At 42.6% G+C, this 27,802-nt stretch overlaps 1 protein-coding gene across 1 annotated transcript; it reads left to right on the plus strand.

The window, feature by feature from the left end:
* The first annotated feature begins 694 nt into the window (after positions 1-694).
* On the plus strand, positions 695-26,194 carry stam2 (signal transducing adaptor molecule (SH3 domain and ITAM motif) 2). Its single transcript, XM_064976732.1, has 14 exons — positions 695-865; positions 3,251-3,335; positions 6,075-6,150; positions 7,053-7,148; positions 10,747-10,893; positions 18,589-18,655; positions 18,832-19,033; positions 19,226-19,320; positions 19,489-19,571; positions 20,160-20,247; positions 20,370-20,424; positions 20,706-20,874; positions 22,996-23,156; positions 23,776-26,194. Exons 1-14 carry the CDS (start codon positions 826-828, stop codon positions 23,942-23,944), a joined length of 1,533 nt encoding a protein of 510 aa, XP_064832804.1. The 5' UTR covers positions 695-825; the 3' UTR covers positions 23,945-26,194.
* Positions 26,195-27,802: the final 1,608 nt, after the last annotated feature.

Here is a 27,802-nt window from a genome sequence, read left to right on the forward strand (position 1 = left end):
GTTCCCAAAAGTATCATTATTCCCCAAATATAGCATGTCTTTGCAATGGGACTCTTATTCCCTCCCAAAATCAGCGTGCTGCCAGTATAATATCAAATATTTGTATAATTAGCTGTGATAATATCCTGCTGCTTGTTGAACGGTAATCCCAATGCTAAGGAATCGGTCCACCAAATCAGGAAATGAAAGGCGTAAACTGGGCCTGCGCGGTATTTTATGGGAGCAGTTTTGTTTAGTGCTTGTTTTGGCGCAAATAAAATATTGTGTGCGTAGCCTATTTCTAATTACAACAAATGATGAATATCGATCGGTGTGGCCATTTAGACAGATTTACTGCTGTTGCTGCATGACTCTATGTGAATGGCAATATACGTCATGCTTTTCGAACCATTCAATTTTTATCAAAGCCTTATAATAAAATAAAATGAACATTGGGATATTCTCATAAGTACATCTTCCTCCCTAGGGGTGGCAGTGTAACGTCACACCAGTATTTTTAATTGGGTCATAAAATGTGTCTTTTTATCTGCCTGTACATTATTCATTTGAATGCAGAAATACAGCAATGTTAAATGTACGCTAATTAATGATCTTAACATATACATTAATCAATAGGTGTCGATATGATTTCAGTTTTATTTGTTTTCCATGTAATGCTCGCAAATGTGTTCAGGCATTTTCGCAGCCACCCAAGTGTACGGAAGAGCAACTGGTGAAAGTGTACAGGGTTTGATGGATGAGCAAGGGATTTTTTTACGTTCTTGAAATAAATATTCTAGCTACATTTTCTTTCTCAACAACGTCGGTTTATTTAAAGAAGTAGACATGCCTTTATTTGCGCAGAATCCATTCGACCAAGATGTTGGTAAGTTGAGCGCTTCATTTGTCATGTTGCTTAGCACTGACCTAGCGTAACTACCGTAGCTTCGTACATGGCGAAACCTCTCGCCCGCAAGCTAACAACAACAACAACTAGCTAGCTAACGTTAGCCGGGCTGCATGTCTGTAGCTAGCTACCTTGACGTTCTGACCAAATGTGAGATTATCCACATAGGTAGCTAGTTATGCGGTTTGGTAAACTCGGTAACTAGCTTGTAGCAGACAGTCATCGGCCAGACTTTGTGCTAGCTATGTTAGCTAGTTGTTGTGTCATCACTTTATCGTAATGAACGATTTTCAATAACAAGACTGACTAAACTGCAACAAGCTCACACATTAAACAAGAACAACATTATCTAGCTAGCTAGTTAATTTAGCTTAATGCATTCATGAGTTGGGTTAGTTTTAGGTTTACTGAAAGGGAAGGAGGGTCTTGTATGCAAACGTTGTATGCATATAATATACAGTGCATTCGGGAAAGTATTCAGACCCCTTGACTGTTTCCACATTTTGTTACGTTACAGCCTTATTCTAAAATTGATTTAAAAATATTATCCTCAGTCTACACACAGTACCCCATAATGACAAAGCGAAAATAGTTTTTAAAACATTATTTACATAAGTATTCATACCCTTTTCTATGATAATCGAATTGAGCTCAGGTGCACCCTGCTTCCATTGATCAACCTTGATGTATTTCTGCAATTTGATTGGAGTCGACCTGTGGTAAATTCAAATGATTGGACATGATTTGTAAAAGCACACACCTGTCTATGTAAGGTCCCACAGTTGACAGTGCATGTCAGAGCAGAAACCAATCAATGAGGTTGAAGGAATTGCCCGTAGAGCTCTGAGACAGGATTGTGTTGAGGCACAGATCTGGGAAGCGTACCAAAAAATGTCTGCAGCACTGAAGGTCCCCAAGAATACAATGGCCTCCATGATTCTTAAATAGACAAAGTTTCGAACCACCGAGACTCTTCATAGAGCTGGCCGCCCGGCCAAACTTAGCAATCGGGGGAGAAGGAGGTGACCAAGAACCCGATGGTCACTCTGACAGAGCTCTAGAATTCTTCTGTGGAGATGGGAGAACCTTCCAGAAGGTCCACCATCTCTGCAGCACTCCACCAAATAAGCCTTTATGGTAGATTAGCCAGACGGAAGCTACTCCTCAGTAATAGGCACTTGACAGCCTGCTTGGAGTTTGCCAAAAGGCACCTAAAGACTCAGACCATGAGAAACAAGATTGATGAAGCCAACATTGAACTATTTTGGCCTGAATTCCAAGTGTCACGTCTGGAGGAGACCTGGCACCATCCCTACGGTGAAGCATGGTGGTGGCAGCATCATGCTGTGGGGATGATTTCAGGGGCAGGGACTGGAAGATTAGTCAGGATCGAGGGGAAGATGAATGGAGCCAAGTACAGAGAGATCCTTGATGAAAACCGGCTCCAAGACCTCAGACTGGAGCAAAAGTTCACCTTCCAACAGGACAACGACCCTAAGCACACAGCCAAGACAACGCAGGAATGGCTTCAAGACAAGTTTTTGAATGGCCGAGCCAGAGCCCGGACTTGAACTCGATGTGAAAATAGCTGTGCAGCGATGATCCCCATACAACCTGACAAAAGCTTGAGAGCATCTGCAGAGAAGAATGGGAGAAACCCCTCAAATACAGGTGTGCCAAGCTTGTAGCATCATACCCAAGAAGACTTGAGGCTGTAATCGCTGCAAAGGTGCTAAAACAAAGTACTGAGTAAATTGTATGAATACTTTAGGTAAAGCGTTTTTTTATTTTTTGCCCATTTTTTTTACAAATTTGTAAAAAACTAAATTGTTTTTGATTTGTCATTATGGGGTATTGTGTGTAGATTGATGGGGGGTGTCATACATTTTAGAATAAGCCTGTAGTGTAAAACAAAAGCAGTTTAGCCATCATCTTTGGAACAGATGCTCTCGTATCTCCCAGTGTCCTTGTAGCTACAATAATATGAATTTCACTCTGTACAGAAATATGTAGTTAGCCATGTGTAATGGCTTTATCCCAAATAAAATAGTCTATTGGTTGCGTACACAGATTTGCAGGTTCAGTGAAATGCTTGTTTCTAGCTCCCAACAAAAAAGTGCAGTAATAAAAATACCTACCAATCACAGAATCCAAAAAGTAAAAAGAAAGTCAGGTCTGGGATGTCCACATTTCTATTGAGTGACTCAGTAATAATACATATGGTCTGAGCAAATAAAAAAAATACTGCAAAGTTGGCTAGGAGGTAGAAACACGGTGACTGTGCCATCTTGTATCACAAATCAGATACGGAAAAATTGCCTTTTCCCAAATAACCACATGTATCTCGGTGTACCACATTTTCAGAGAAAGCCACCAATGAAACCAATACAGTGGAGGACTGGGCTCTGATTATGGATATCTGTGACAGAGTTGGACAGACGCCCAATGGGTAAGTTGAAGTGTGAATTCCTATTTCTAAAATATCAGCATTGTTTCTAAAATGTTTATTTTTTTATTTTTTTTATACCAAAAATGAACAGTACAGGTTATTGTATGGGACAATATACAAACATTTGAGAAATATCATTTGAAAAGACAATTAGGTACATTTGTTTTGGTTTCCTTTATTTATTTTTTAAATTAACCTTTAACTTTGTTTCATCTTGATATGAGATGAGCATTAATTCATTGAAGGTTAATTGTAGATGTAGAAATCGAAATGTACCGATTTTAAGGTTGTAATTATTGGTGGGGTGGTTTCACGAGAAATGAGGTTCCTGCTGAACAAGTTATAATGCCACTGCTCTAAACTAACTCCAGGACTCAAGTTGAGGTTATTGGCTATGATTTTTTTATATTTATAGCTATGGCATTGTATGAAAAAGTATGCAGTCACCACTGGAATTCGCTCTGGATAAGAGTGTCTACTAAATGTAAATACAGTGTTTCTGAAAGTATTCATACCCCTTGACTTATTCCAAATTGTTGTTACAGCCCGAATTCAAAATTGATTAAATATATTTTTTAATAAACATCTACACACACACAATACAACATAATAACAAAGTGAAAACATGTTTGCAAATGTATTAAAAATGAAATACAGATCTAATTTACATAAGTATTCACATCCCTGATAGTTTATAGAAATACCTTTGGCAGTGATTACAGCTTTGAGTCATCTTGAGTAATCTTGGGTTGTAATAGTAGTAGAGGGAGGGATTTATTTAAGCTTTTATTTCTTTCATCACATTCCCAGTGGGGCAGAAGTTTACATACACTCAATTAGTATTTGGTAGCTTTGCCTTTTCAATTGTTTAACTTGGGTGAAATGTTTTGGGTAGCCTTCCACAAGCTTCCCACAATAAGTTGGGTGAATTTTGGCCCATTCCTCCTGACAGAGCTGGTGTAACTGAGTCTGATGTGTTGGCCTCCTTGCTCGCACACGCCTTTTCAGTTCTGCCCACACATTTTCTATAGGATTGAGGTCAGGGCTTTGTGATGGTCACTCCAATACCTTGACTTTGTTGTCCTTAAGCCATTTTGCCAAAACATTGGAAGTATGCTTGGGGTCATTGTCCATTTGGAAGACCCATTTGTGACCAAGCTTTAACTTCCTGAGTGATGTCTGAAGATGTTGCTTCAATATATCCACATAATTTCCCTCCCTCATGATGCCATTTATTTTGTGAAGTGCACCAGTCCCTCCTGCAGCAAAGCACCCCCACATGATGCTGCCACCACGTGCTTCATGGTTGGGATGGTGTTCTTCGGCTTGCAAGCCTCCCCCTTTTTCCTCCAAACATAACGATGATCATTATGGCCAAACAGTTCTATTTTTGTTTCATCAGACCAGAGGACATTTCTCCAAAAGTACGATCTTTGTCCCCATGTGCAATTGCAAACCGTAGTCTGGCTTTTTTATGGTGGTTTTGGAGCAGTGGCTTCTTCCTTGCTGAGCGGCCTTTCAGGTTATATCGATATAGGACTTATTTTACTGTGTTTATAGATACTTTTGTACCTGTTTCCTCCAGCCTCTACACAAGGTCCTTTGCTGTTGTTCTGGGATTGATTTGTACTTTTCGCACCAAAGTACGTTCATCTCTAGGAGACAGAACGCGTCTCGTTTCTGAGCGGTATGACGGCTATGGTGGTCCCCATGGTATTTATACTTGCGTACTATTGTTTGTACAGATGAACGTGGTTACCTTCAGGCGTTTGGAAATTGCTCCCAAGGATGAACCAGATTTGTGGTCTACAAAAAAAAAATTCTGAGGTCTTGACTGATTTCTTTTGATTTTCACCATGATGTCAAGCAAAGAGGCACTGAGTTTGAAGGTAGGCCTTGAAATACATCCACAGGTACACCTCCAATTGACTCAAATGATGTCAATTAGTCTATCGGAAGCTTCTAAAGCCATGACAAATTACTGGAATTTTTCAAGCTTTAAAGGCACTGTCAACTTAGTGTATGTAAACTTCTGACCCACTGGAATTGTGATACAGTGAATTATAAGTGAAATCTGTCTGTAAACAATTGTTGGAAAAATTACTTGTCATGCACAAAGTAGATGTCCTAACCGACTTGCCAAAACTATAGTTTAACAAGAAATTTGTGGAGTGGTTGAAAAACGAGTTTTAATGACTCCAACCTAAGTGTATGTAAACTTCCGACTTCAACTGTTTATACTTCATCACAATTCTATCCCTGAAATCTAAAGACCGTTCCTTGGACTTCATGCTTCGGCTTTGACATGCCCAGTCAACTGTGGGACCTTTTTTTTAAAATAGACAGCTGTGTTTCATGTCCAAACAATTGAATTGGCCACAGGTGGCCTCCAATCAAGTTGTAGTGACATCTCAAGGACGATCAAAGGAAATCGAATGCACCTGAGCTCAATTTGGAGTGTCATTATGTAAAATAAATTTGCAACAATGTCTAAACATGTTTTCACTTCGCTAATTATAGGGTATTGTGTGTAGATGGGCGAAAAAAAATTATCAATTTTATCAATTTTGAATTGCAGCTGTAACACAACAAAATGTGGAATAAGTAAAAGGGTATGAATACTTTCTGAAGGCACTGTAACTGTATATTGAAGATGGTATACTTTTGGAAAACTCATGTAGGAATAACCTTCTATTTGAGCCATAATAACCATGTCTCTACCTGCCATTCTTCTCCCAGAGCCAAGGACTGCTTGAGGTCTGTGATGAAGCGAGTCAACCACAAGGTCCCACACGTTGCCATGCAGGCCCTCACCGTGAGTTCTTATAACTTACTTTATTATTTAATGTGGTATTCAATATACCTGGAGCAAAAGCTGCATATCATTTGGTAGACTGTTGAAAAACCTACTGCTTAACTGTGTAATAGGCTTTATTATACATGAATAAACCGATGTCAATAGAGATAGTCTGCATCGGGTGTGGGGTTAGTGTAAGGTCAGGTGTTTTAGTCTCAGCATGGTGTCAGGCCCTGGAGCTTGTTTAGTGACTGCGATCATAAACACAGTTAATGAGTCATGAATCCTTCTATAGAATGCATAGCAGAGTTTAAACAATTTGTTTGTATAAAGTCTGAGTGTGAATTTATTGGTTCAGGCAGTGAGGCTGGTGGATCAAAAGTTCTCTGACTGTTGCCATAAGCCTCAGTGACACCCTCCAGCCTGACATAATAAAGTATTTGGGAAGAGTGGTCCATCTCCTTCTGCTCTTGGCAGTTCTAGAGCTCTGAGCTCGTAACTCTCCTGCTCTGGGTAGCCAGTCAACCAGAGTGTGATGATCCATGGCCCTGGATCCATTTTTTTTACTGCTTTGTTCTATTCTCTCTGCTGCTTAGAGTTGTTATAGAGTGATGATGCTAAGCCTCAGACCATGTGAGCCTTCTCTCTGACTCACCATTAGGGTATATAGTCACATGGCTGTTCCATTTTTTTAGATATCTCTCCTCACTCAGTCAACTTTAGCTCCCTCTGTCATAAAATCATGCATCATTTCAATGGTGTTACATTTATTAGTGTTAATACATTTATGTTATTCAATTAAATGTGGAATTGTGGAAGAGAATAAAAGCTTTGGCTACTTCTCTTGCTGTAATGTGAAACTTCTACATAAATCATCTAAACTGACTACTGTACTAACCTGGCTTTTCTCCCTGTTACAGTTGCTGGCTGCCTGTGTCAATAACAGTGGAAGAATATTTCACTTAGAAATCTGCTCGCGGGAGTTTGCCACTGAAGTCCGAACTGTGTTGAGCAGGGTAGGGAAGCCGTCTCAAGTTTTTTTTCTTTTGCAATATTTGTGATGAATTGAGGATGTTCAGACGTACACACACGTGAGCAAGCATAACAATTAAATCTAATTGTATTTGTCACATGTGCCAAATACAACCGGTGTAAACCTTACCGTGAAATGCTTACTTATAAGCCCATAACCAACAATGCAGTTCAAAAAATAGAGTTACTCAAATACTAAAATATTTACTACATAAACTAAAGTAAAATGAAAAAGTAACACAATAAAATAACAATAATGAGGCTATATACAGGGGGTACCGAGTCATTGTGCCGAGGTACAGGTTAGTCAAGGTCATTTCGACATGTAGGTAGGGGTAAAGTGACTATGCATAGATAATAAACAGCGAGTAGCAGTAGTGTAAAAACAAATGGGGGGGGGGGGGTCAGTTTAAATAGTCCAGGTGGCCATTTGATTCATTCTTATGGGCTGTTGGCTGTTAAGGAGGCTTTTGGACCTAGACTTGGCGCTCCAGTACCGCTTGCTGTGGGGTAGCAGAGAGAACAGTCTATGACTTGGGTGACTGGAGTCTTTAACAATATTTAGGGACTTCCTCTGACACGCCTAGTATATAGGTCCTGAATGGAAGGAAGCTTGGCCCCAGTGACGTACTGGGCCGTACGCATACCACCCTGCATACCACTGCTGGCTTGCTTCTGAAGCTAAGCAGGGTTGGTCCTGGTCAGTTCCTGGATGGGAGACCAGATGCTGCTGGAAGTGGTGTTGGAGGGCCAGTAGGAGGCACTCTTTCCTCTGGTCTAAAAAAATATCCCCATGTACCGTCTTTCAGACGGGATGTTAAACGGGTGTCCTGACTCTCTAAGGTCATTAAAGATCCCATGGCACTTATCGTAAGAGTAGGGGTGTCCTGGCTAAATTCCCAATCTGGCCCTCAAACCATCATGGTCACCTAATAATCCCCAGTTTACAATTGGCTCATTCATCCCCCTCCTCTCCCCTGTAACTATTCCCCAGGTCGTTGCTGCAAATGAGAACGTGTTCTCAGTCAACTTACCTCATAAAATAACGAATAAATAAAAATAAAATAAACCTTTGGTAGCTCCTTACAGTCGATGTCGAGAAGTTGCCATACCAGGCCGTGATGCAACCGGTCAGGATGCTCTTGGTGGTGCAGCTATAGAACTTTTTGAGGATCTAGGGACCCATGACAATTTTTTTCAGTCTCCTGAGAGGACAAATGTGTTGTGCCCTCTTCACGACTGTCTTGGTGTGTTTGGACCATGATAGTTTGTTGATGTGGACACCAAGGAACATAACTCTCAACCCACTCAACTGCAGCCCCGCTGTTGTTAATGGGGGCCTGTTCAGCCCTCCTTTTCCTGTAGTCCATGATCAGCTCCTTTGTCTTGCTCACATTGGAGGAGAGGTTGTTATCCTGGCATCACACTGCCAGGTCTCTGACCTCCTTATAGACTGTCTCATCGTTTTCGGTAATCAGGCCTACTGATTGTGTCGTCAGCCAACTTAATGAGGCTGTTGGAGCCGTGGGTGAACAGGGAGTACAGGAGGGGACTAAACACGCACCCCTGAGGGGCCCCAGTGAAGATCAGCATGGCGGATGTGTTGTTGCCTACCCTTACCACCTGGGAGCAGCCCGCCCAAGCTCCAGTTGCAGAGGGAGGTCTTTATTCCCAGGGTCTTTAGCTTCATGATGAGCTATGTGGGCACTATGGTGTTGAAAGCTGAGCTGTAGTCAATGAACAGCTTTCTCACATAGGTGTTCCTTTTGTCCAGGTGGGAATGGGTAGTGTGGAGTGTGATTGAGATTGAGTCATCTGTGGATCTTTTGGGGCGATTTGCGTATAGGACTGGGTCTAGGGTTTCTGAGATAATAGTGTTGATGTGAGCCATGACCAGCCTTTCAAAGCAATACATGGCTACCAACGTGAGTGCTGCGGGGTGGTAGTCATTTAGACAGGTTACCTTAGCTTTCTTGGGCACAGGTACTATGGTGGTCTGCTTGAAACATGTAGGTATTACAGACTCAGGCAAGGAGAGGTTGAAAATGTATTTGAAGACACTTGTCAGTTGTAACACACATGCTCTGAGTACACGTCCTGGTAATCCGTCTGGCCCCACGGCCTTGTGAATGTTGACCTGTTTAAAGGTCTTGCTCACATCGGCTACTGAGAGCGTTATCACACAGTCGTCTGGAACAGCTTGTGCTCTCATGCTTGCTTCAGTGTTGCTTATCTCGAAGTGAGCATAAAAGGCACTTAGCTCATCTGGTAGGCTCGCGGCTGGGTTTCCCTTTGTAGTCTGTAATAGTTTGCCAGCCCTGCCACATCCGACGAGTGTCAGTGCCGGTGTAGTAGGATTTAATCTTAATTCTGTATTGACTCTTTGCATGTTTGATGGTTCGTCTGAGGGCATAGTGGAATTTCTTGAAAGAATCCAGATTAGTGTCCCACTCCTTGATAGCTGCAGCTCTAGCCTTTAGCTCGGTGCGGATGTTGCCTTGTAATCCATGGCTTCTGGTTTTGGATATGTACGTACTATCACTGTGGGGATGACATTGTGCACTTATTGATAAAGCCGGTGACTGAGGTGGTATACTCAATGCCATTTGATGAATCCTGGAACATATTCCAGTCTACTAGCAAAACAGTCCTGTAGCGTAGCATCTGTGTCAGACCACTTCCGTGTTGAGCGAGTCACTGATGCTTTAGTTTTTGCTTGTAAGCAGGAATGAGGAGGATATAATTATGGTCAGATTTGCCAAATGGAGGGCGAGAGAGAGCTTTGTCTGTGTGTGTGGAGAAAAGGTGGTCTAGAGTTGTTTTTTCCTCTGGTTGCACATGTGACATGCTGGTAGAAATGAGGTAAAACGGATTCAAGGTTGCCACCATTAAAGTCCCCGGCCACTAGGAGCGCTGCTTCTGGATGAGCTTTTTCTTGTTTGCTTATGCCCTTAAACAGCTAGTTGAGTGCGCTCTTAGTGCCAACATCGGTTTGTGGTGGTAAATAGATGGCTACGAATAATATCGATGGGAACTCTCTTGGTAGATAGTGTGGTCTACAGCTTATCATAAGGTACTCTACCTCAGGTGTGAAATACCTAGAGACTTCTTTAATATTAGACATTGCGCACCAGCTGTTATTGACAAGTAGACACACACCCCTGCCCCTCGTCTTACCAGAAGTAGCTGCTCTGTCCTGACGAATCACGGAATACCAAGCCAGCTCTATATTATCCATATCGTCGTTCAGCCACAACTCGGTTGAAACATAAGAAATTAGTTTTTAATGTCCCATTGGTAGGATAGTCTTGATTGAATATCATCCAGTTTATTCTCCAGTGATTGCACTTTAGGCAGTAGGACAGATGGTAGTAGCGGTTTACCCACTTGCCGTTGAATTCTCACAGGGCAGCTCGACCTTCCCCTGTATCTCCATCTTTTCTTCACGCGAGTGACAGGGATTTGGGCCTGGTCTTGGGCGCCATTATTATCATTCAGCTGGCTCTTTGTGTCAATGTTTTGTTTGTATCTACCTCTGTCAAATAAGTAGCCTAATAATTATTATTACTATTCCCAATGCAGGCCCACAGCAAGGTGTGTGACAAGCTGAAGGGGATGATGGTGGACTGGTGTGATGGGTTCCAGAAAGATCCACAGCTCAGTCTGGTCAGTGCCACCATCAAGTCTCTGAGAGAGGAAGGGGTCGTCTTCCCATCCTCTGGGTCACAGGTAATGTAGTCAACAACCTATCGTCTATCACCCTAACCCAGTGTTGCCTCTATCATTGTATAGGCCAGGCAGTTTCCCCTCACTACTAACTCTGTTACCCCCTTCCTAAAAGAGTTTGTTTTTTATTTGTTTCAATTGACAATTTTGGTGCCAGATGGCCTGGGTGTGCCTCACCTGGAAAATAGAGCTGTTTGAACCGCAATGTCTTTAAAAAAACTTTTACCCCTTTTTTTTCTCCCCAATTTCGTGATATCCAATTGGTAGTTAGTCTTGTCCCATCGCTGCAACTCGCCTACGAACTCGGGAGAGGCGAAGGTCGAAAGCCACGCATCTTCCAAAACACAACCGTGCCAAGCCGCACTGCTTCTTGACACACTGCTCGCTTAACTCGGAAGCCAGCCGCACCAATGTGTCGGAGGAAACACTGTACAGCTGGCGACCGAAGACAGCTTGCTGACACTTGGCCCACTAAAAGGAGTCGCTAGAGTGCGATGAGACCAGGAAATCCCGGCTGGCCAAACCATTCCGGGGCCCGGATGACGCTGGGCCAATTGTGCACCGCCTCTTGGGTCTTCCTGTCACGGCCGGCTGTGACATAGCCTGGGATCGAACCTGGGTCTGTAGTAACGCCCCAATAACATATACTACCCACCACTGCGACCTGTATGTTCTCGTTGGCTGGTCCTCGCTTCATGTTCGTCACCGAAAACACTGGCTCAAGGTCATCGATAAGTCTTTGCTAGGTAAAGCTCCGCCTTATCTCAGCTCACTGGTCACCATAGCAACACCCACCCTTAGCACGCACTCCAGCAGGTATATTTCGCTGGTCATCCCCAAAGCCAGCATCTCCTTTGGCTGCCTTTCCTTCCAGTTCTCTGCTGCCAATGACTGGAAATAATTGCAATAATCACTGAAGTTCGAGACTTCGATCTCTCTCACTAACTTTAAGCGTCAGCTGTCAGAGCAGCTTACCGATCACTGCAGCTGTACAAAGCCCATCTGTAAATAGCCCATCCAACCAACTACCTACCTCATCCCCATATTTGTTTTTGTTTTTCTGCTCTTTCGCACACCAGTATATCTACTTGCACATCATCATCTGCACATCTATCACTCCAGTGTAAATTGTAATTACTTCGCCACTATGGCCTATTTATTGCCTTACCTCCTTACTTCATTTGCATACACTGTATATAGATTTTTCTATTGTGTTATTGACTGTACGTTTGTTTTTGTCGCACTGCTTTGCTTTATCTTGGCCAGGTTGCAGTTGTAAATGAGAAGTTGTTCTCAACTGGCCTACCTGGTTAAATAAAGGTGAAATAAAATAAAAGCACTGCAATGCAGTTCCTTAGACCGCTGCGCCACTAGGGAGGCCCCCGTAAACCAATGTTGTTTTACGTACTATATCAGTACTTTACCCTCTTACAGGGCGCTACGCTGACATTTTTTACAAAAAATGTAGGAACACATCAAGAAATTTAGGGGCACAAATGAAAAATATTCACAATTTTTTTTTTATAAGAATTGCCAGCAATAGCAACATACAGGTTTAATGAGCACCAGAATTTTTTGGGGGGTATGAATCTTTTGAAGCTCATCTCCTGAAGAAGCTATTTTCCGTTTCCTTACTTTTTGTTCCACTAAATGTTATCTGGGTGTTTATTTATTTTTTTAATTAAAAAAAGTAGCACAGCAAAATATTTAGGAGCATAGCCGACTGAAAAGGTAGCATTGGAGAGCCCTGTCTTAGTGAATCTATCGCCAGACTCGCCTACGAATCCAAGAAACTGTTATTGGCTAGCTCAAACACAAAGCTCTCCTCATGACTTCAGCCTGTGGTCCACTGTAAGCAAATAAGCTCTGTGTGTGTACCTTCACTGGCCCCACTGCAGTGTGGTCTATCCTTGTCCTCGGTGTGCTGCTCTCCCATGTGTTGCCAATAAAGAGGAGGAGGATGGCGCTTGTCTCTGTGTTTAAGGCATGACCTACGAATGGAATTTTCTCTCACATATTTCATGTAATACCCCAGTTCTCCCTATTTATTTTTTATTTCACCTTTATTTAACCAGGTAGGCTAGTTGAGAACAAGCTCTCATTTACAACTGCGACCTGGCCAAGATAAAGTAAAGCAGTGCGACACAAACAACAACACAGAGTTACACATGGAATAAACAAACATACAGTCAATAATACAATAAAGTCTATATACAGTGTGTGCAAAGGAGTTAGGATAAAGAGGTGAGGCAATAAATAGGCCAGAGTAGCGCAATTATTACATTATGGCAAATTAAACACTGGGGTGATAGATGCGCAGAAGATGAGTATGCAAGTAACGATATTGGGGTGCAAAGGAGAAAAATGAATAACAATATGGTGATGAAGTAGTTGGATGGGCTATTTACAGATTGGTTATGTGCAGGTGTGATCTGTGAGCTGCTCTGACAGCTGGTGCTTAAAGCTAGTGAGGGAGATATGAGTCTCCAGCTTCAGTGATTTTTGCAGTTTGTTCCAGTCATTGGCAGCAGAGAACAGGAAGGAAAGGCGGCCGAAGGAGGAATTGGCTTTGAGGGTAATCAGTGAAATATACCTGCCGGAGCGTGTGCTGCGGGTGGGTGCTGCTATGGTGACCAGTGAGCTGAGATAAGGCGGGGTTTTACCTAGCAACGACTTATAGATGACCTGGAGCCAGTGGGTTTGGTGACAAATATGAAGCGAGGGCCAGCCAATGAGAGCATACAGGTCGCATTGGTGGGTAGTGTATGAGGCTTTGGTGACAAAACGGACGGCACTGTGATAGACTACATCCAATTAGCTGAGTAGAGTGTTGGAGGCTAATTTGTAAATGACATCGCCGAAGTCGTGCATTGGTTGGATAGTCAGTTTTACTAGGGTATGTTGGGCAGCATGAGTGAAGGATGCTTTGTTGTGAAATAGGAAGCCGGTTCTAGATTATTTTTGGATTGGAGATGCTTAACTTCTTGGTGACTGGGGGGCAGTATTGAGTAGCTTGGATGAATAAGGTGCCCAGAGTATACTGCCTGCTACTCAGCCATAAAATCTATAATATGCTTATAATTAGTATATTTGGATATAAAACACTCTGAAACACTCAGAATGATGTGTTTCAAAAAACGGTTTGAATGATGTCTGTGAGTATAACAGAATTCATATGGCAGATGAAAACCTGAGAAAATCCAACCAGGAAGTGGGAAATCTGAGGTTTGTAGGTTTTCAACTCATCGGGGCGGCAGGGTAGCCTAGTGGTTAGAGCGTTGGACTAGTAACCAGAAGGTTGCAAATTCAAATCTGTCGTTCTGCCCCTGCCCCACTGTTCCTAGGCCGTCATTGAAAATAAGAATTTGTTCTTAACTGACTTGCCTAGTTAAATAAAGGTAAGATTTAAAAAATAGCCTATCGAAGATACAGTGTGATATTGGTCATGTTGCACTTCCAATGCCTTCCGCTAGATGTCAACAGTCTATAGAACCTTGTTTGATGCTTCTACTGTGAAGGGGGGCCGAGTGATGGAGGATTGAGCCAGTATTCTGGCAGATTGCCATGAGCTCGTGATTATGAGATTTTTGTTGTTTTGAATTTGGCGCCCTGCACTTTCACTGTCAGTTGGCTGGGTGGGACGCTACCATCCCAAATATCCCAGAGAGGTTACTGTGAGTCTGGAAGGAGAGTTTACAGTCTAACCAGAAACCTAGGTATTTGTAGTTGTCTACATATTCTAAGTCAGAACCGTCCAGAGTAGTAATGATGGATGTATGTGTGGGCAGCGATCGGTTGAAGAGCATGCATTTTATTTTGCTTGCTTTTAAGAGCAGTTGGAGGCCACGGAAGGAGAGTTGTATGGCATTGAAGCTTGTCTGGAGGTTAGTTAGCACAGTGTCCAAAGAAGGGCCAGAAGTATACATAATGGTGTCGTCTGTGTAGAGGTGGATCAAAGGCAGCAAGAGCGACATCATTGATGTATACAGAGAAAAGAGCCTGCCCGAGAATTGAACCCTGTGGCACCCCCAGAGACTGCCAGAGGTCTGGACAACAGGCCCTCCGATTTGACCTCTGTCTGAGAAGTAGTTGGTGTACCAGGCGAGGCAGTCATTTGAGAAACCAAGGCTGTTGAGTCTGCCGATAAGAATGTGGTGATTGACCAAGTCAAAAGCCTGGGCCAGTTCGAGCAATACAGCTGCACAGTGTGGTCTCTTATCGATGGCGGTTAGGATATCGTTTAGGACCTTGAGCGTGGCTGAGGTGCTCCCATGACAAGCTCTGACACCAGATTGCATAGCGGAGAAGGTACAGTGGGATTCTAAATGGTCAGTGATCTGTTTGTTAACTTGGCTTTCGAGGACCTTAGAAAGGCAGGGTAGGAAAGATAAGTCTGTAGCAGTTTGGGTCTAGAGTGTCTCCCCCTTTGAAAAGGGGGATGACCGCAGCAGCTTTCCAATCTTTGGGTATTTCAGACGATACAAAAGAGAGGTTGAACAAGCTAGTAATAGGGGTTGCAACAATTTCAACTGAACATTTTAGGAAGAGGGGGTCCAGATTGTCTAGCCCGGCTGATTTGTAGGGGTTCAGATTTTGCAGCACTTTTAGAACATCAGCTATCTGGATTTGGGTGAAGGAGAAATGGGGGAGGCTTGGGCAAGTTGCAGTGAGGGTGCAGGGCTGTTGATCGCGGTAGGGGTAGCCAGGTGGAAAGCATGGCCAGCCGTAGAAAAATGCTTATTGAAATTCTCAATTATTGCGGATTTATCGGTGGTGACAGTGTTTCCTAGCCTCAGTGCAGTGGGCAGCTGGGAGGAGGTGCTCTTATTCTCCATGGACTTTACAGTGTCACAGAACTTTTTGGAGTTAGTGCTCCAGGATGCAAATTTCTGTTTGAAAAAGCTATCCTTTGCTTTCCTAACTGGCTGTGTATATTGGTTCCTAACTTCCCTGTAAAGTTTTATCGCGAGCGCTTTTCGATGCTAGTGCAGTACGCCACAGGATGTTTTTGTACTGGTCAAGGGCAGTCGGGTCTGGAGTGAACCAAGGGCTATATCTGTTCCTGGTTCTACATTTTTTGAATGGCGCATGCTTATTTAAGATGGTGAGGAAAGCACTTTTAAAGAATAACCAGGCATCCTCTACTGACTGAATGAGGTCAATATCTTTCCAGGATACCCGGGACAGGTCGATTAGAAAGGCCTGCTCGCTGAAGTGTTTTAGGGAGTGTTTGACAGTAATGATCGTTGGTCATTTGACTGCAGACTCATTATGGACACAGGCAATGAGGCAGTGATCGCTGAGATCCTGGTTGAAGACAGCAGAGGTGTATATGGAGGGCAGGTTGGTTAGGATGATATCTATGAGGGTGCCCATGTTTACAGATTTGGGGTTGTTCCTGTTGGGTTCATTGATAATTTGTGTGAGATTGAGAACATCAAGTTTAGATTGTAGAATAGCCGGGGTGTTAAGCATGTCCCAGTTTAGGTCACCTAACAGCACAAGCTCTGAAGATAGATTGGTGGTAATCAATTCACATATGGTGTCCAGGGCACAGCTGGGGGCAGAAGGTGGTCAAGCTGCAAGAGACTTGTTTCTGTGGAGGTGGATTTTTTTAAAGTAGAAGCTCAAATTGTTTGGGCACAGACCTGGATAGTAAGACAGAACTCTGCAGGCTATCTTTGCAGTAGATTGCAAATCGGAAAATGTTACCGTTATGGATGGAAATTTCTGTTTTGTTTGTGGTCGGCAAGAACATCCGGGTTGGCAGAGTGTGCTAAGGCAGTGAATAAAACAAACTTAGGGAGGAGGCTTCTAATGTTAACATGCCTGAAACCAAGGCTTTTACGGTTACAGAAGTCAACAAATGAGAGCGCCTGGGGAATGGGAGTGGAGCTAGGCACTGCAGGGCCCTGATTAACCTCCGCATCACCAGAGGAACAGAGGAGGAGTAGGATAAGGCTATGGCTAAAGGTTAAAAGAACTGGTCGTCTAGTACTTTCAGAACAGAAAGTTAAAGGAGCAGATTTCTGTGCATGGTAGAATAGATTCAAGGCATAATGTATGGTAGGATGTGAATACAGTGAGGGTAAACCTGTGCATGGAGTGACGATGAAAGAGATATTGTCTCTAGAAATATCATTTTAAATCACCGCATGTGTGGGAGGTGGATCTAAAGTGTTAACTAAGGCGTATTGAGCAGGGCTAGAGGCTCTACAGTGAAATAAGGCAATACTTACTAACCAAAACAGCAATGGACAAGGCATATTGACATTCAGGAGAGGCATGCATAGCCGAGTGATCATAGGAGTCCAGTGAGTGGCTTCTGGCAGCTAGCGGGCCGGGGCTAGCAAGCTAGCAGAAGGGGATTAGAATTTATTTTGTGATTGTATGTGAGGGACAGTCTGGTACTCTATTAATTTGGTTGAAATGGTGGGCCGAGTGTCCTATTCTATATTAAAGGCCCAATGCAGTCAAAATTCATTTTTTTCCTATTTTGTATGATATTGTACAACAGCTGATGAAACTAACCCTGTAAAACGGTTAAAACATTTGATCAGTGTTATTTCCTGATAGTTGACCTTCTAATCAGCCGTTTTGCATGGGTAGGAGTTTTGGCTTTCCAAAGTGACATTAACATGCGGTAAATTGGTTAATAGTCCAATCAAAGAGATCCGAACCGCTTTGCAAATAACAGCTGTTTTTCAGTTTCCCCCTCGCAACTCAGATCATCACTCCAAGCTAAATTCTTGCTTGAGAAATGGCCTAGTTTAAAAAAATTAAATCTATTAAATTAAAGTACTTTATTTTTACACAGAAATAATTTGTTATTGATATAAAACTGCTGCATTTGGGTCTTTAATAAATTACTCTGAAGTATTTTCTACTGAAACTGACTTTTCCCAACCTTTCTCACAGACATCAATTTATTCTTCATACTGTAGTCAATGTCACTGTTTTCCAGATGTTAGGCTATATATGTTTGCGTATGAAGCGATTTGCAATTTCATGTCATTCAATGTCCTATTTCATTTTAGGAGCTCTTTTACTCTTAAGGAATCTACATGCATCCCAGATAAAACAGTTCAGAACAGTTTCTGGATATATTATGACAACATTTTTGTGACTTTCTTTGTATTTAAAAAAAAATCTTTCTGCAAGTGGTTTATTGGCCGTTCGTGCGCACACTTTTTGGGAGGGCAAGCAGAAGTCTTCTCCCCTTCGTCTGTGATTGGTCAACATTAGGGATTCTTCAATGACGTGTCATTCAACGAGAGACGAATCGTTTTCAAAAATGTTTTCGCTTGAGAAATACTGCAGCAAATACCTTAGTTATGTCAAATTGCATGACTAAGATATCTACAAAACGTAAATGAATGACCGATTTCTTATTTTAGATTAATTCTGACGCTACGGTGCCTCAAGATGGACAAACAGTACTATTGCTGCTTTTTTCTTATTTTTCAAGCAAGGTCTTTTAAGGGAGTATGTAAGCACATTTGTTTGATTCGCCTGGCCGAGTTTGGGTAGCCGAACCAAAGCATGCTGACGCCTTACTCGCTCTCAGTTTACTACCAAAATACTGCCTGTAAAGCCTGTAGTACCTATCAATCACTACAGGTGGCATCAGTCACAGCTAATCCCAAATCCCCTCTGCTCTGGAAGGCTTCTCTCTAACCAACCACCTCTTATCAACAGGGGTCCAGCCTAAAGGGCACCACTCCAGCTGTTAGTAAACCATCTGACGATGACGACCTGGCCAAAGGTACAAATAATATCCAACAGATTCTAGAATACCACATCATATTACATTATGAATTGTGCATGTTGATGAATGAATTAATACATTTATTAGACACATTAAAATCATTGAGAATGACACAGTGTAGAGCAGTGTATTTCAATTTTGTTCCACTGCCTGTGTCCTCCTCCCATCTGCAGCCATCGAGCTGTCCCTGCAGGAGCAGAAGCAGTATGTGGAGACGCGACCCCTCACCGTGACCGCCGACCCCCCCTTCAATACCAACGGTGGCGGGGGTAGCAGGGATTCCCGGAAGTTGCGGGCGCTCTACGACTTTGAGGCGGCCGAGGACAACGAGCTCACCTTCAAGACTGGAGAGCTCATCCTCGTCCTGGACGACAGGTAACTAACGACATGCTGCTATGGAAACCTGGCTCTGACCCATATGATGGCCTACTGTATAGACAAATATGGGAACAAAAGTTCTTCAGTTACATGTCTGTTGTTCTGCAATGCATGCATTCATTTAATTTATAATGGGAAGTGTTTACTTACAAGAATGTTTGAACTGATTTAACCATGTTGATGCCAAAGTGACCCAAACTGGTGGAAAGGAGAGAACCACAGAGGAGTAGGTCTCTTCCCTTCCAACTTTGTCACGACCAACCTCAACGCTGAGCCTGAACTAGGTACGTTTCCCCTCTTTGCCTGTTCAGTACCATACCTCACTCTTGTACCACCATACGGAGAGTCCTTCTAGTCAAGTGTTTGGTTTCATGTTTTAAATCCTGACTCTAAAGTGGCTCTGAATAAGAGCGTTAGCTAAATGTGTAAAATGTAAATTCCTCTCCTAACAGTAACGTATGTGGAGAAGACACCAGCCCCGGAGGAGCCCAGCATAGAAGCCAACGTAGAGCCTGAGCCTGTCTTCATAGATGAGGTGGGTGCTTCTACGTACCGTACCTACTGCATGACTGTCCATACATGCAGGCCTAAATCATGTTGTATCATCATCTTTTCTTCTTAGATATAATCAGTCCACCATCAGTTTTGTCCGTTTGACCATTTGAAAACCCTCTTCATCAGTCTTGTCAGTTGTAACTCAGTAAAACGTTTAGAATGGTTAATAAAGTCTGACATGGCTTGTTATAGAAAGTTGTAATGTAACATCGTATAACAATAATCTTTATCCCTCCCTCTCATCCCCCCTTTCCCTTTTTTCTCTCTTCTTCCCCCTCTGTTCCTTCCCTTCTCCCCCTCAATCATCCTCACCTCTCTTCCTCCCTCCCTCCCTCTCATCCCCACCCCTCTTCCTCCCTCTCTCTCATCCCCCACCCCTCTTCCTCCCTCTCTCTCATCCCCCACCCCTCTTCCTCCCTCCCTCTCTCTCATCCCCCACCCCTCTTCCTCCCTCCCTCTCTCTCATCCCCCACCCCTCTTCCTCCCTCCCTCTCTTTCTCTCATCCCCCACCCCTCTTCCTCCCTCTCATCCCCACCCCTCTCTCTTCCTTCCTCTCTGTCTCTGCAGGAGAAGATGGACAGAGCACTGTATCTGCTCCAGAACACAGACCCTGCTGATGCAGCACCTGACTGCCAAGAGCTGGTCCAACTGGAGGGTATAAAACAATGACTTAATGCTCTGATAAATCCTAGTAGCCATGCTCTCTGACACTGCAGTTGGACTATTTTCTAACACACACACACACAGTCTCACCTTATCAATGCTTTACCCACCCAGGTGCTTGTGAGCAGATGAATCCAATGATTGATGACAAGCTGGAAGACATTGACAGGTAAAATGAATGTAACTGTAGTATAATTAATTATTCATAATGGGCTACATTTTCAATTGTATGTTAGAGGCTATACTATTGCATGTCAGAGTTTTATTTCTATTGGTTAGGCATATGTGTTGTACAGAGTTCTTCAAATTGTATGTATTTATACATACTTGATATAGTTTATATTGACTGTATCTGGATGACCGCTACGATCATCAGTCTTTGTCCTACTTGTGTCGTGATGACCTCTCTCTCTCCCTCCCTCCCACTCTCTCTCCCTCCCTCCCTGGCAGGCAACACTCTGAGCTGTCTGAGCTGAATGTGAAGGTGCTGGAGGCCTTGGAGCTCTATAACAAACTGATGAACGAGGCACCGTTCTACACAGCCTACTCCAAACTGCAGTCCCAGCAGCAACCGCAGCAGCAGCCCCAATACGCACCTGCCTCCCAAGTCCCCATTCAGGTCAGGAAAAACAAACTATCTAACCACTGTCACATACACTACATGACCAAAAGTATGTGGACATCTGCTCGTCGAACATCTCATTACAAAATCGTGGGCATTAATATGGAGTTGGTCCCCCCCTTTGCTGCTATAACAGCCTCCACTCTTCTGGGAAGGCTTTCCACTAGATGTTGGAACATTGCTGCTTGGACTTGCTTCCATTCAGCCACAAGAGCATTAGTAAGGTTGGGCGATTGCCTGGCTCGCAGTCGGCATTCCAATTCATCCCAAAGGTGTTCGATGGAGTTAAGGTCAGGACTCTGTGCAGGCCAGTCAAGTTCTTCCACAACGATCTCGACAAACCATTTCTGTATGGACCTCGCTTTGTGCACGGGGGTGTTGTCTTGCTGAAACAGGAAATGGCCTTCCCCAAACTGTTGCCACAAAGTTGGAATGGCATTGTATGGCATTGGCATTGCCATACAAAGTGGCATTGTATGCTGTTACGTTAAGGTTTCCCTTCACTGGAACTAATGGCCCTAGCCCAAACCAGGAAAACAGTCCCAGACCATTTTTCTTCCTCCGCCAAACTTTACAGTTGGCACTATACATTGGGGCAGGTAGCACTCCCCTGCCATCCACCAAACCCAGATTTGGCCGTCAGACTGCCAGATGCTGACACGTGATTCATCACTCCAGAGAACGCATTTCCACTGCTCCAGAGTCCAATGGCGGTGAGCTTTACACCCCTCCTGCCAACGCTTGGCATTGCACATGGGGATCTTAGTTCGCTCGTTGCGAACTAATTTGCCAGAATTTCCCCCGTTAGATAAAATACGGAACGGTTCTGTATTTCACAAAAAAAATAAACGTTTTGTTTTCGAAATTATAGTTTCCGGATTTGACCATATTAATGACCAAAGGCTCGTATTTCTGTGTTATTATATTATAATTGAGTCTATGATTTGATAGAGCAGACTGACTGAGTGATGGTGGGCACCAGCAGGCTCGTAAGCATTCATTCAAACAGCACTTTCCTGCGTTTGCCAGCAGCTCTTTACAATGCTTCAAGCTTTGCACTGTTTATGACTTCAAGCCTATCAACTCCAGAGATTAGGCTGGCAATACTAAAGTACCTATTAGAACATCCAATAGTCAAAGGTATATGAAATACAAATAGTATAGAGAGAAATAGTCCGATAATAACTACAACCTAAAACTTCTTACACACACACACCTGGGAATATTGAAGACTCGTGTTAAAGGGAACCACCAGCTTTCATATGTTCTCATGTTCTGAGCAAGGAACTTAAACGTTAGCTTTCTTACATGGCACATATTGCACTTTTACTTTCTTCTCTAACACTTTGTTTTTGCATTATTTAAACCAAATTGAACATGTTTCATTATTTATTTGAGACTAAATTGATTTTATTGATGTATTATATTAAGTTAAAATAAGTGTTCATTCAGTATTGTTGTAGTTGTCATTATTATTTATTTATATATATTATTTATATAAAAATGTTTTTTAATCGACTGATTAATCAGTATCAGATTATTTTTGTCCTCCTATAGTCGGTATCGGCGTTGGAAAATCATAATCGGTCGACCTCTACTATGGAGATTGGAAGCTCGATTTTATACACCTGTCAGCAACGGGTGTGACTGAAATAGCCAAATCCGCTAATTTGAAGGGGACACACATACGTGTGTGTGGCCTCGGTGAAGGCAGAGAGACTATGCCAGTGTCCAAAATGGCATCCTATTAATTGCCCAGTTAAATAAAAAATATCATATGGTGGGCTCTGGTCAAAAGTAGTGAACTATAAAGGGAATAGTATTCCATTTCAGATGCAGACCATGTGTGCTGTTTGTCCCCGATGATGGATGTCAGTCCCTCCTTGGAGACGAATGGGAGATTCCAGTGGTCATGCTTGGAATGTTTTACCACCTCACTTTCTGCACTGCAAAACCAGTTTAGAAACAATCTCTTCCTTGTTGTGTACCTGGCTGCACCTGTAGTAATGTTGGTTGTATAGTTTAGTGGAGTAATGCAATGTACACTGTACTCTGAAATGTGTTTTACCCAATTTCACATTGAACTTTCTCTTTTTGCTCCCCTTCTCCCTCTCTCAGGGTTACCCAGGTCAGCCTGGTGGTTCCTACATGCCTCCGGGAATGCCCCAGGGCCCCCCAGCCCAGCAGGCCTACATGAGCTCTGACCAGCCCGGACCCCTCCACTCACTCCACCCTAACGTCACATCTCCCAACGGTCAGCCAGCACAGCTTCCTTACAGGTAAGCCTCGTACTTTACAGGGTTACACGTCTCCTCGGTATACCAGTACTTTACAGGGTTACACGTCTCCTCGGGAAAACCAGTACTTTACAGGGTTACACGTCTCCTCGGTATACCAGTACTTTACAGGGTTTACACGTCTCCTCGATATACCAGTACTTTACAGGGTTACACGTCTCCTCGGTATACCAGTACTTTACAGGGTTACACGTCTCCTCGGGAAAACCAGTACTTTACAGGGTTTACACGTCTCCTCGGTATACCAGTACTTTACAGGGTTTACACGTCTCCTCGGTATACCAGTACTTTACAGGGTTTACACGTCTCCTCGGTATACCAGTACTTTACAGGGTTTACACGTCTCCTCTGTATACCAGTACTTTACAGGGTTACACATCTCCTTTGTATACCAGCCCTGACCAGGCAACAAGCTAGCTAAATGGCAGCCATTTTGTGAGGTCATTCTTGTGTCTGGATATTTGTGTTTTCAGACATGGATTTGCGAGTATTACATTTTTGGGGGTGGCATTGCTCCTGTGTTGAGGCTTAAATGTCTGTCTTAATGCTTGTGTTAGGCAGTAGGTGGCTAATATTGTACCATTCTGTCTCTTCACCGCAGTGTACCATATGCACCTGCCGGATACCCTCCACAGATGGGTGTGGCCCCACAGATGGACATGTCGGCCTATCAGAACGCCAACCTGCCTCCAGCCTCCTATCAAATGGCTGCTCCATCGCAGCAGGCCCCACACCAGCAACAGGCCTACTATCAGCAGCCTCTCCTATAAAGGCAGGCCGTGCAATACTATCAGGGCTGTCTGAGTGAGAAGCAGCATATCCCCACCAATAGACACAGTACAATGACACAATCCTCCCCCTCTTTTGTCCTTTATGAAAAGATTATGGCAATGGTATGAGGTATGCTTGTGTAGGCTTGTGTCCCAAATGGCAACCTATTCCCCATGTAGTGCTCTACTTCTGACCAGGACCCATAGAGCTCTGGTCAACAGTAGCACACTATTTGGGGAATAGAGTCATTTGGAACACCGCCTAGATTGTCACAAAGGTCAGTGTCTGTCTGAGAGGTGTGGAGACCCACAGGAGGAGACCAAATGCCAACCTACCACCCACCCACCACGGCCTGTTTGGAAGGGATGAATGTTTTGAAACAGTATGTGAAATAAGTACTTTTCCTTGTCTTGGTTTGCCTCTTTAAAACAGTTAAGGGGGCAGCTCATCAGCTGATCATTTCCAAACTGCTTCATTAATGTTGTGTGTATTTGTCCTTGTTCAGAGATATCTTTTGTTTGTTTGCTTTTTAATCATCTTCTATTTTTAAATGTTTGTTTTTCTGTTCACCGTCTGGTTTGGTGTCTGTCTGGAGATCAGTCCAAATGAAGGAACCCATGGCTGGCCAGGACCAGGGTTCGAGTCAATTCGAAATGGAATTGACCCCAACCCTGGCCAGGACTTTTCTATCCCCCTCTCTCTAACAGCGTCATCCACTTTAGTTGACCCTTCTTGGGGCCAAAGGTTATGGAGTGCTCTAGGTATGTCTTCTTGTGCTATAATCAGTACCATGTTTTATTAGATACTATGGTACAGTTAGAGATTAGCTTCCCATACACTGCCTGCCTTGCAACACTCTTTGGGTGTTTAATATGTTCTAGTGACACGTTTTATCATTTTCATTTGTGTGCAACTTCGATGTGATTTTGTTATGAAATTAACTGAAGTCATTGTTAAATACATTTAGAATTGTGACCATGCAGCCTTTCCAAATTTAATGCTATTGTAGGTTTAGTGCACATTTTCATACACATAACTTTTTTAGTAATGCAAATGTAATCTAGCCTGGGTGCCTGTCTGTTTCTACTCTATTGCCAACTCCTTATGGAATTTGTCATGTTTCCTTGACAATGACAACAATGCAGTTGGCAAGACAGCATAAACAGATCTGGGACCAGGCTAAATGGAATATTCAGATGATATGGTTGTTGATTAACAACATTCATGTGCCAAGGCTCTTGGCAACTTGGTAGATGTCCTATATACCTTGAGTAACAAGTTGTAATCGCAAGGAATAAGAGATTGATTGGGAAATGAGCCAAGTCCTAGCTATATCTTTCTATGGTCCTTCTTCATTCACTCTTCTGTTGAAAAGGCTTTTAAGACCATAAGCGTTAGTAATAGATGTTTGTAATTATTAAATGAATATCGGTGTGCTTTTCATGTTTCTGGGCTGTAGGAGGTCACGTTTTCATATAAATCTTTTTGTGGAAATAATGGTTCTTTGGAATGGCTGTTTGCTCTGCATTTGGACCTTTAATTAGAAATTGTAAATGACATCACTTGTATATTATCTTTCTCTGGATTATATCCATATGATCAGATATTATTTTATGGTTTATAAATGTATGGTATACTTTCCCCTTTAATACTTTTTGGTTTTACTTTATTTGTGTCAGAACAAATGGCTACCGTGACCAACAGTTAGAACTGGCTCATTGATAAATGTGTGAATTGTACAAAGTTTTATAGCTAGAGAACCGTTTGGCCTAAAATGTTCATCTGAAATTAATGAAACTGTTGGGTGTAACCGAGGACCAGATTTATTTACCCCCCCCCCTTTAGCTGGATAGTCTACTCTGACTAAAATAATAACTGTGTCCACTTTACTTTTTCTTTATCTGCATCTGAAATGGTGTTGTATATTAGATGTAAAATATCTTCTGGCATTGTGGGTATTGCACCTTAACTTTGTAAACATTTTATTTACCACTGGATGCCTTGTTTTCTTTAGAAATAAAATGAAAATGGAGACATCTTTGGGAAAGGAATTGACCCTGAAGCTGCTGTATATCTAGAACTCTATATATTTAAACAATATTCCAGGGAGTGTTCCCATTCAGTACTACCGATTTATTATAACTGACTCCATGTTTTGTTACTTCAAGATTTCTGTGTGTTATCATTGTAAATCCTTTTGTAACACCGTCAACTCTATTCTTTAAAATAAAATGTACCTGTGTTCACAGCTTTCTACTGATGGATGCAGTTTTTTCATGTTGCATTATGTGTTCTCTGAGATGGACATCTTGTAAGTGCGTGCTGTTTGATGGGATACTTTTGAGTCGTTTGAGAACAGTTCAATGACACATTTCTGATGTAGAAAGAGAATAAAAATGAATTTCTATATGCAGCACAGATGCTGTATCTTAATTTGACCCAGTTTCTCATAGCAGGAAAATAATCAACTGGAAATTAGAATTATGTAAATTATCATTATTGGGCTTTTTTTTTGTAGGGGCTGCATTTTTACGTTGGGCAATTCATGTCTGAAATTTAAAGTGGAAATTACAAACTTGGACACCTTTTAAACTTTGAATACACTACAAGTTTGTATTTCCTGCTGTGCAGGAAAATACCAGCAACAGGATGATCAAATTAAGATACGGCATCTATAATATTCAAGAAAGATGGTGTGGGAATTTGATCTCACGTACAGAAAACATACTCCTTTTCCCTTGTGTTACACAACTTAAGTCTCAAGTCTTTTCAGCTTCTTGTTGACCATGTATGGCAGGGGTAATAAACTCTTACCCGATAAGGTCTGGAGCTGGAAGTTTTTGTTGTTCCACTTGATACTTAATTGCACCAACCTGGTGTCCCAGGTCTAAATCAGTCTATGATTAGAGGGGAACAATGAAAGAAAGCAGTAGAACTGGCTTCGAGTGATGTATGGGGTCATATCTATTTGGAAGAGGGAGACCCATAACCACTATTCATCTTGTACCTGTGGAATTGGAGGACTGGAGGTAGTCCCTTATTGTCCGATATGTCATGTTCAATGGGTCACAAGTTTTGTTTCATCCTGTCGACTCTGTGAAGGGGCTAGGTCCATTCTGTTATAACAGCTTTGGTGAGGGGTGTGAACAATGGTCTACTGAGTAGGAAACATATTCACACTACATTAAAAAAATCTCTCCTGAGAATCTCACTGTGGCCAGGAGACACGTTTTATTCAGTGAGTCTTTCTTTATGATTTCTTCATATGATAGCTGGGGTGCTTTAGCGTAGTAAGGTTCTAGCACAGAGGTTGAAGGTTCAACAAGCCTGGCGTCCTGTCTAATTATCCCACTTCATGTGAGCTGTCTTTGGGTCTTGTTCTGACTTGTGTGCATTTCCAAGATATTCTAGGGGCAAAGTTTCCCAACTCCAGTCCTCCAGTACCCCAACAGCACACATTTTTGTCGTGCCCCCAGACAAACTCACCTGATTCAACTCATTGAGGGCTTGATTAGTTGACAAGTTGAATCAGTTGTGCTTGTCCAGGGTTACAATAAAAATGTGTGCTGTTAGGGTTACTGGAGGACTGGAGTTGGGAAACATTGTTCAATGGCAGGGTCAATTTCTTGACTCTTTTTCCCACTCGAAAATGTCCTTGGAGAAGACAATGTACACAGTGTACAGAAATATTATGAACACCAGACATAGTCTGATCAGGTGAATCCAGGCGAAAGTTATTATCCCTTATTTATGTCACTTGTTAAATCCATTTCAATTAGTATAGATGAAGGGGTTAGACAGGATAAAAAAAACAAGGATTTTTAAGCCTTGATACAATTGAGACATGGATTGTGTAT

The sequence above is a fragment of the Oncorhynchus masou genome, chromosome 10, assembly GCF_036934945.1.
Source record: "Oncorhynchus masou masou isolate Uvic2021 chromosome 10, UVic_Omas_1.1, whole genome shotgun sequence".
In the NCBI taxonomy this organism is placed as follows: Eukaryota; Metazoa; Chordata; class Actinopteri; order Salmoniformes; family Salmonidae; genus Oncorhynchus; species Oncorhynchus masou.

Excerpts from the sequence above, each read along its gene's own strand:
- stam2 (XM_064976732.1), top strand. The coding sequence starts at position 826 with ATGCCTTTATTTGCGCAGAATCCATTCGACCAAGATGTTG. Across the intron at positions 3,336-6,074 it reads GTTGGACAGACGCCCAATGG|AGCCAAGGACTGCTTGAGGT; the intron begins GTAAGTTGAAGT and ends TTCTTCTCCCAG. Across the intron at positions 20,875-22,995 it reads CCTCCCAAGTCCCCATTCAG|GGTTACCCAGGTCAGCCTGG; the intron begins GTCAGGAAAAAC and ends TCCCTCTCTCAG.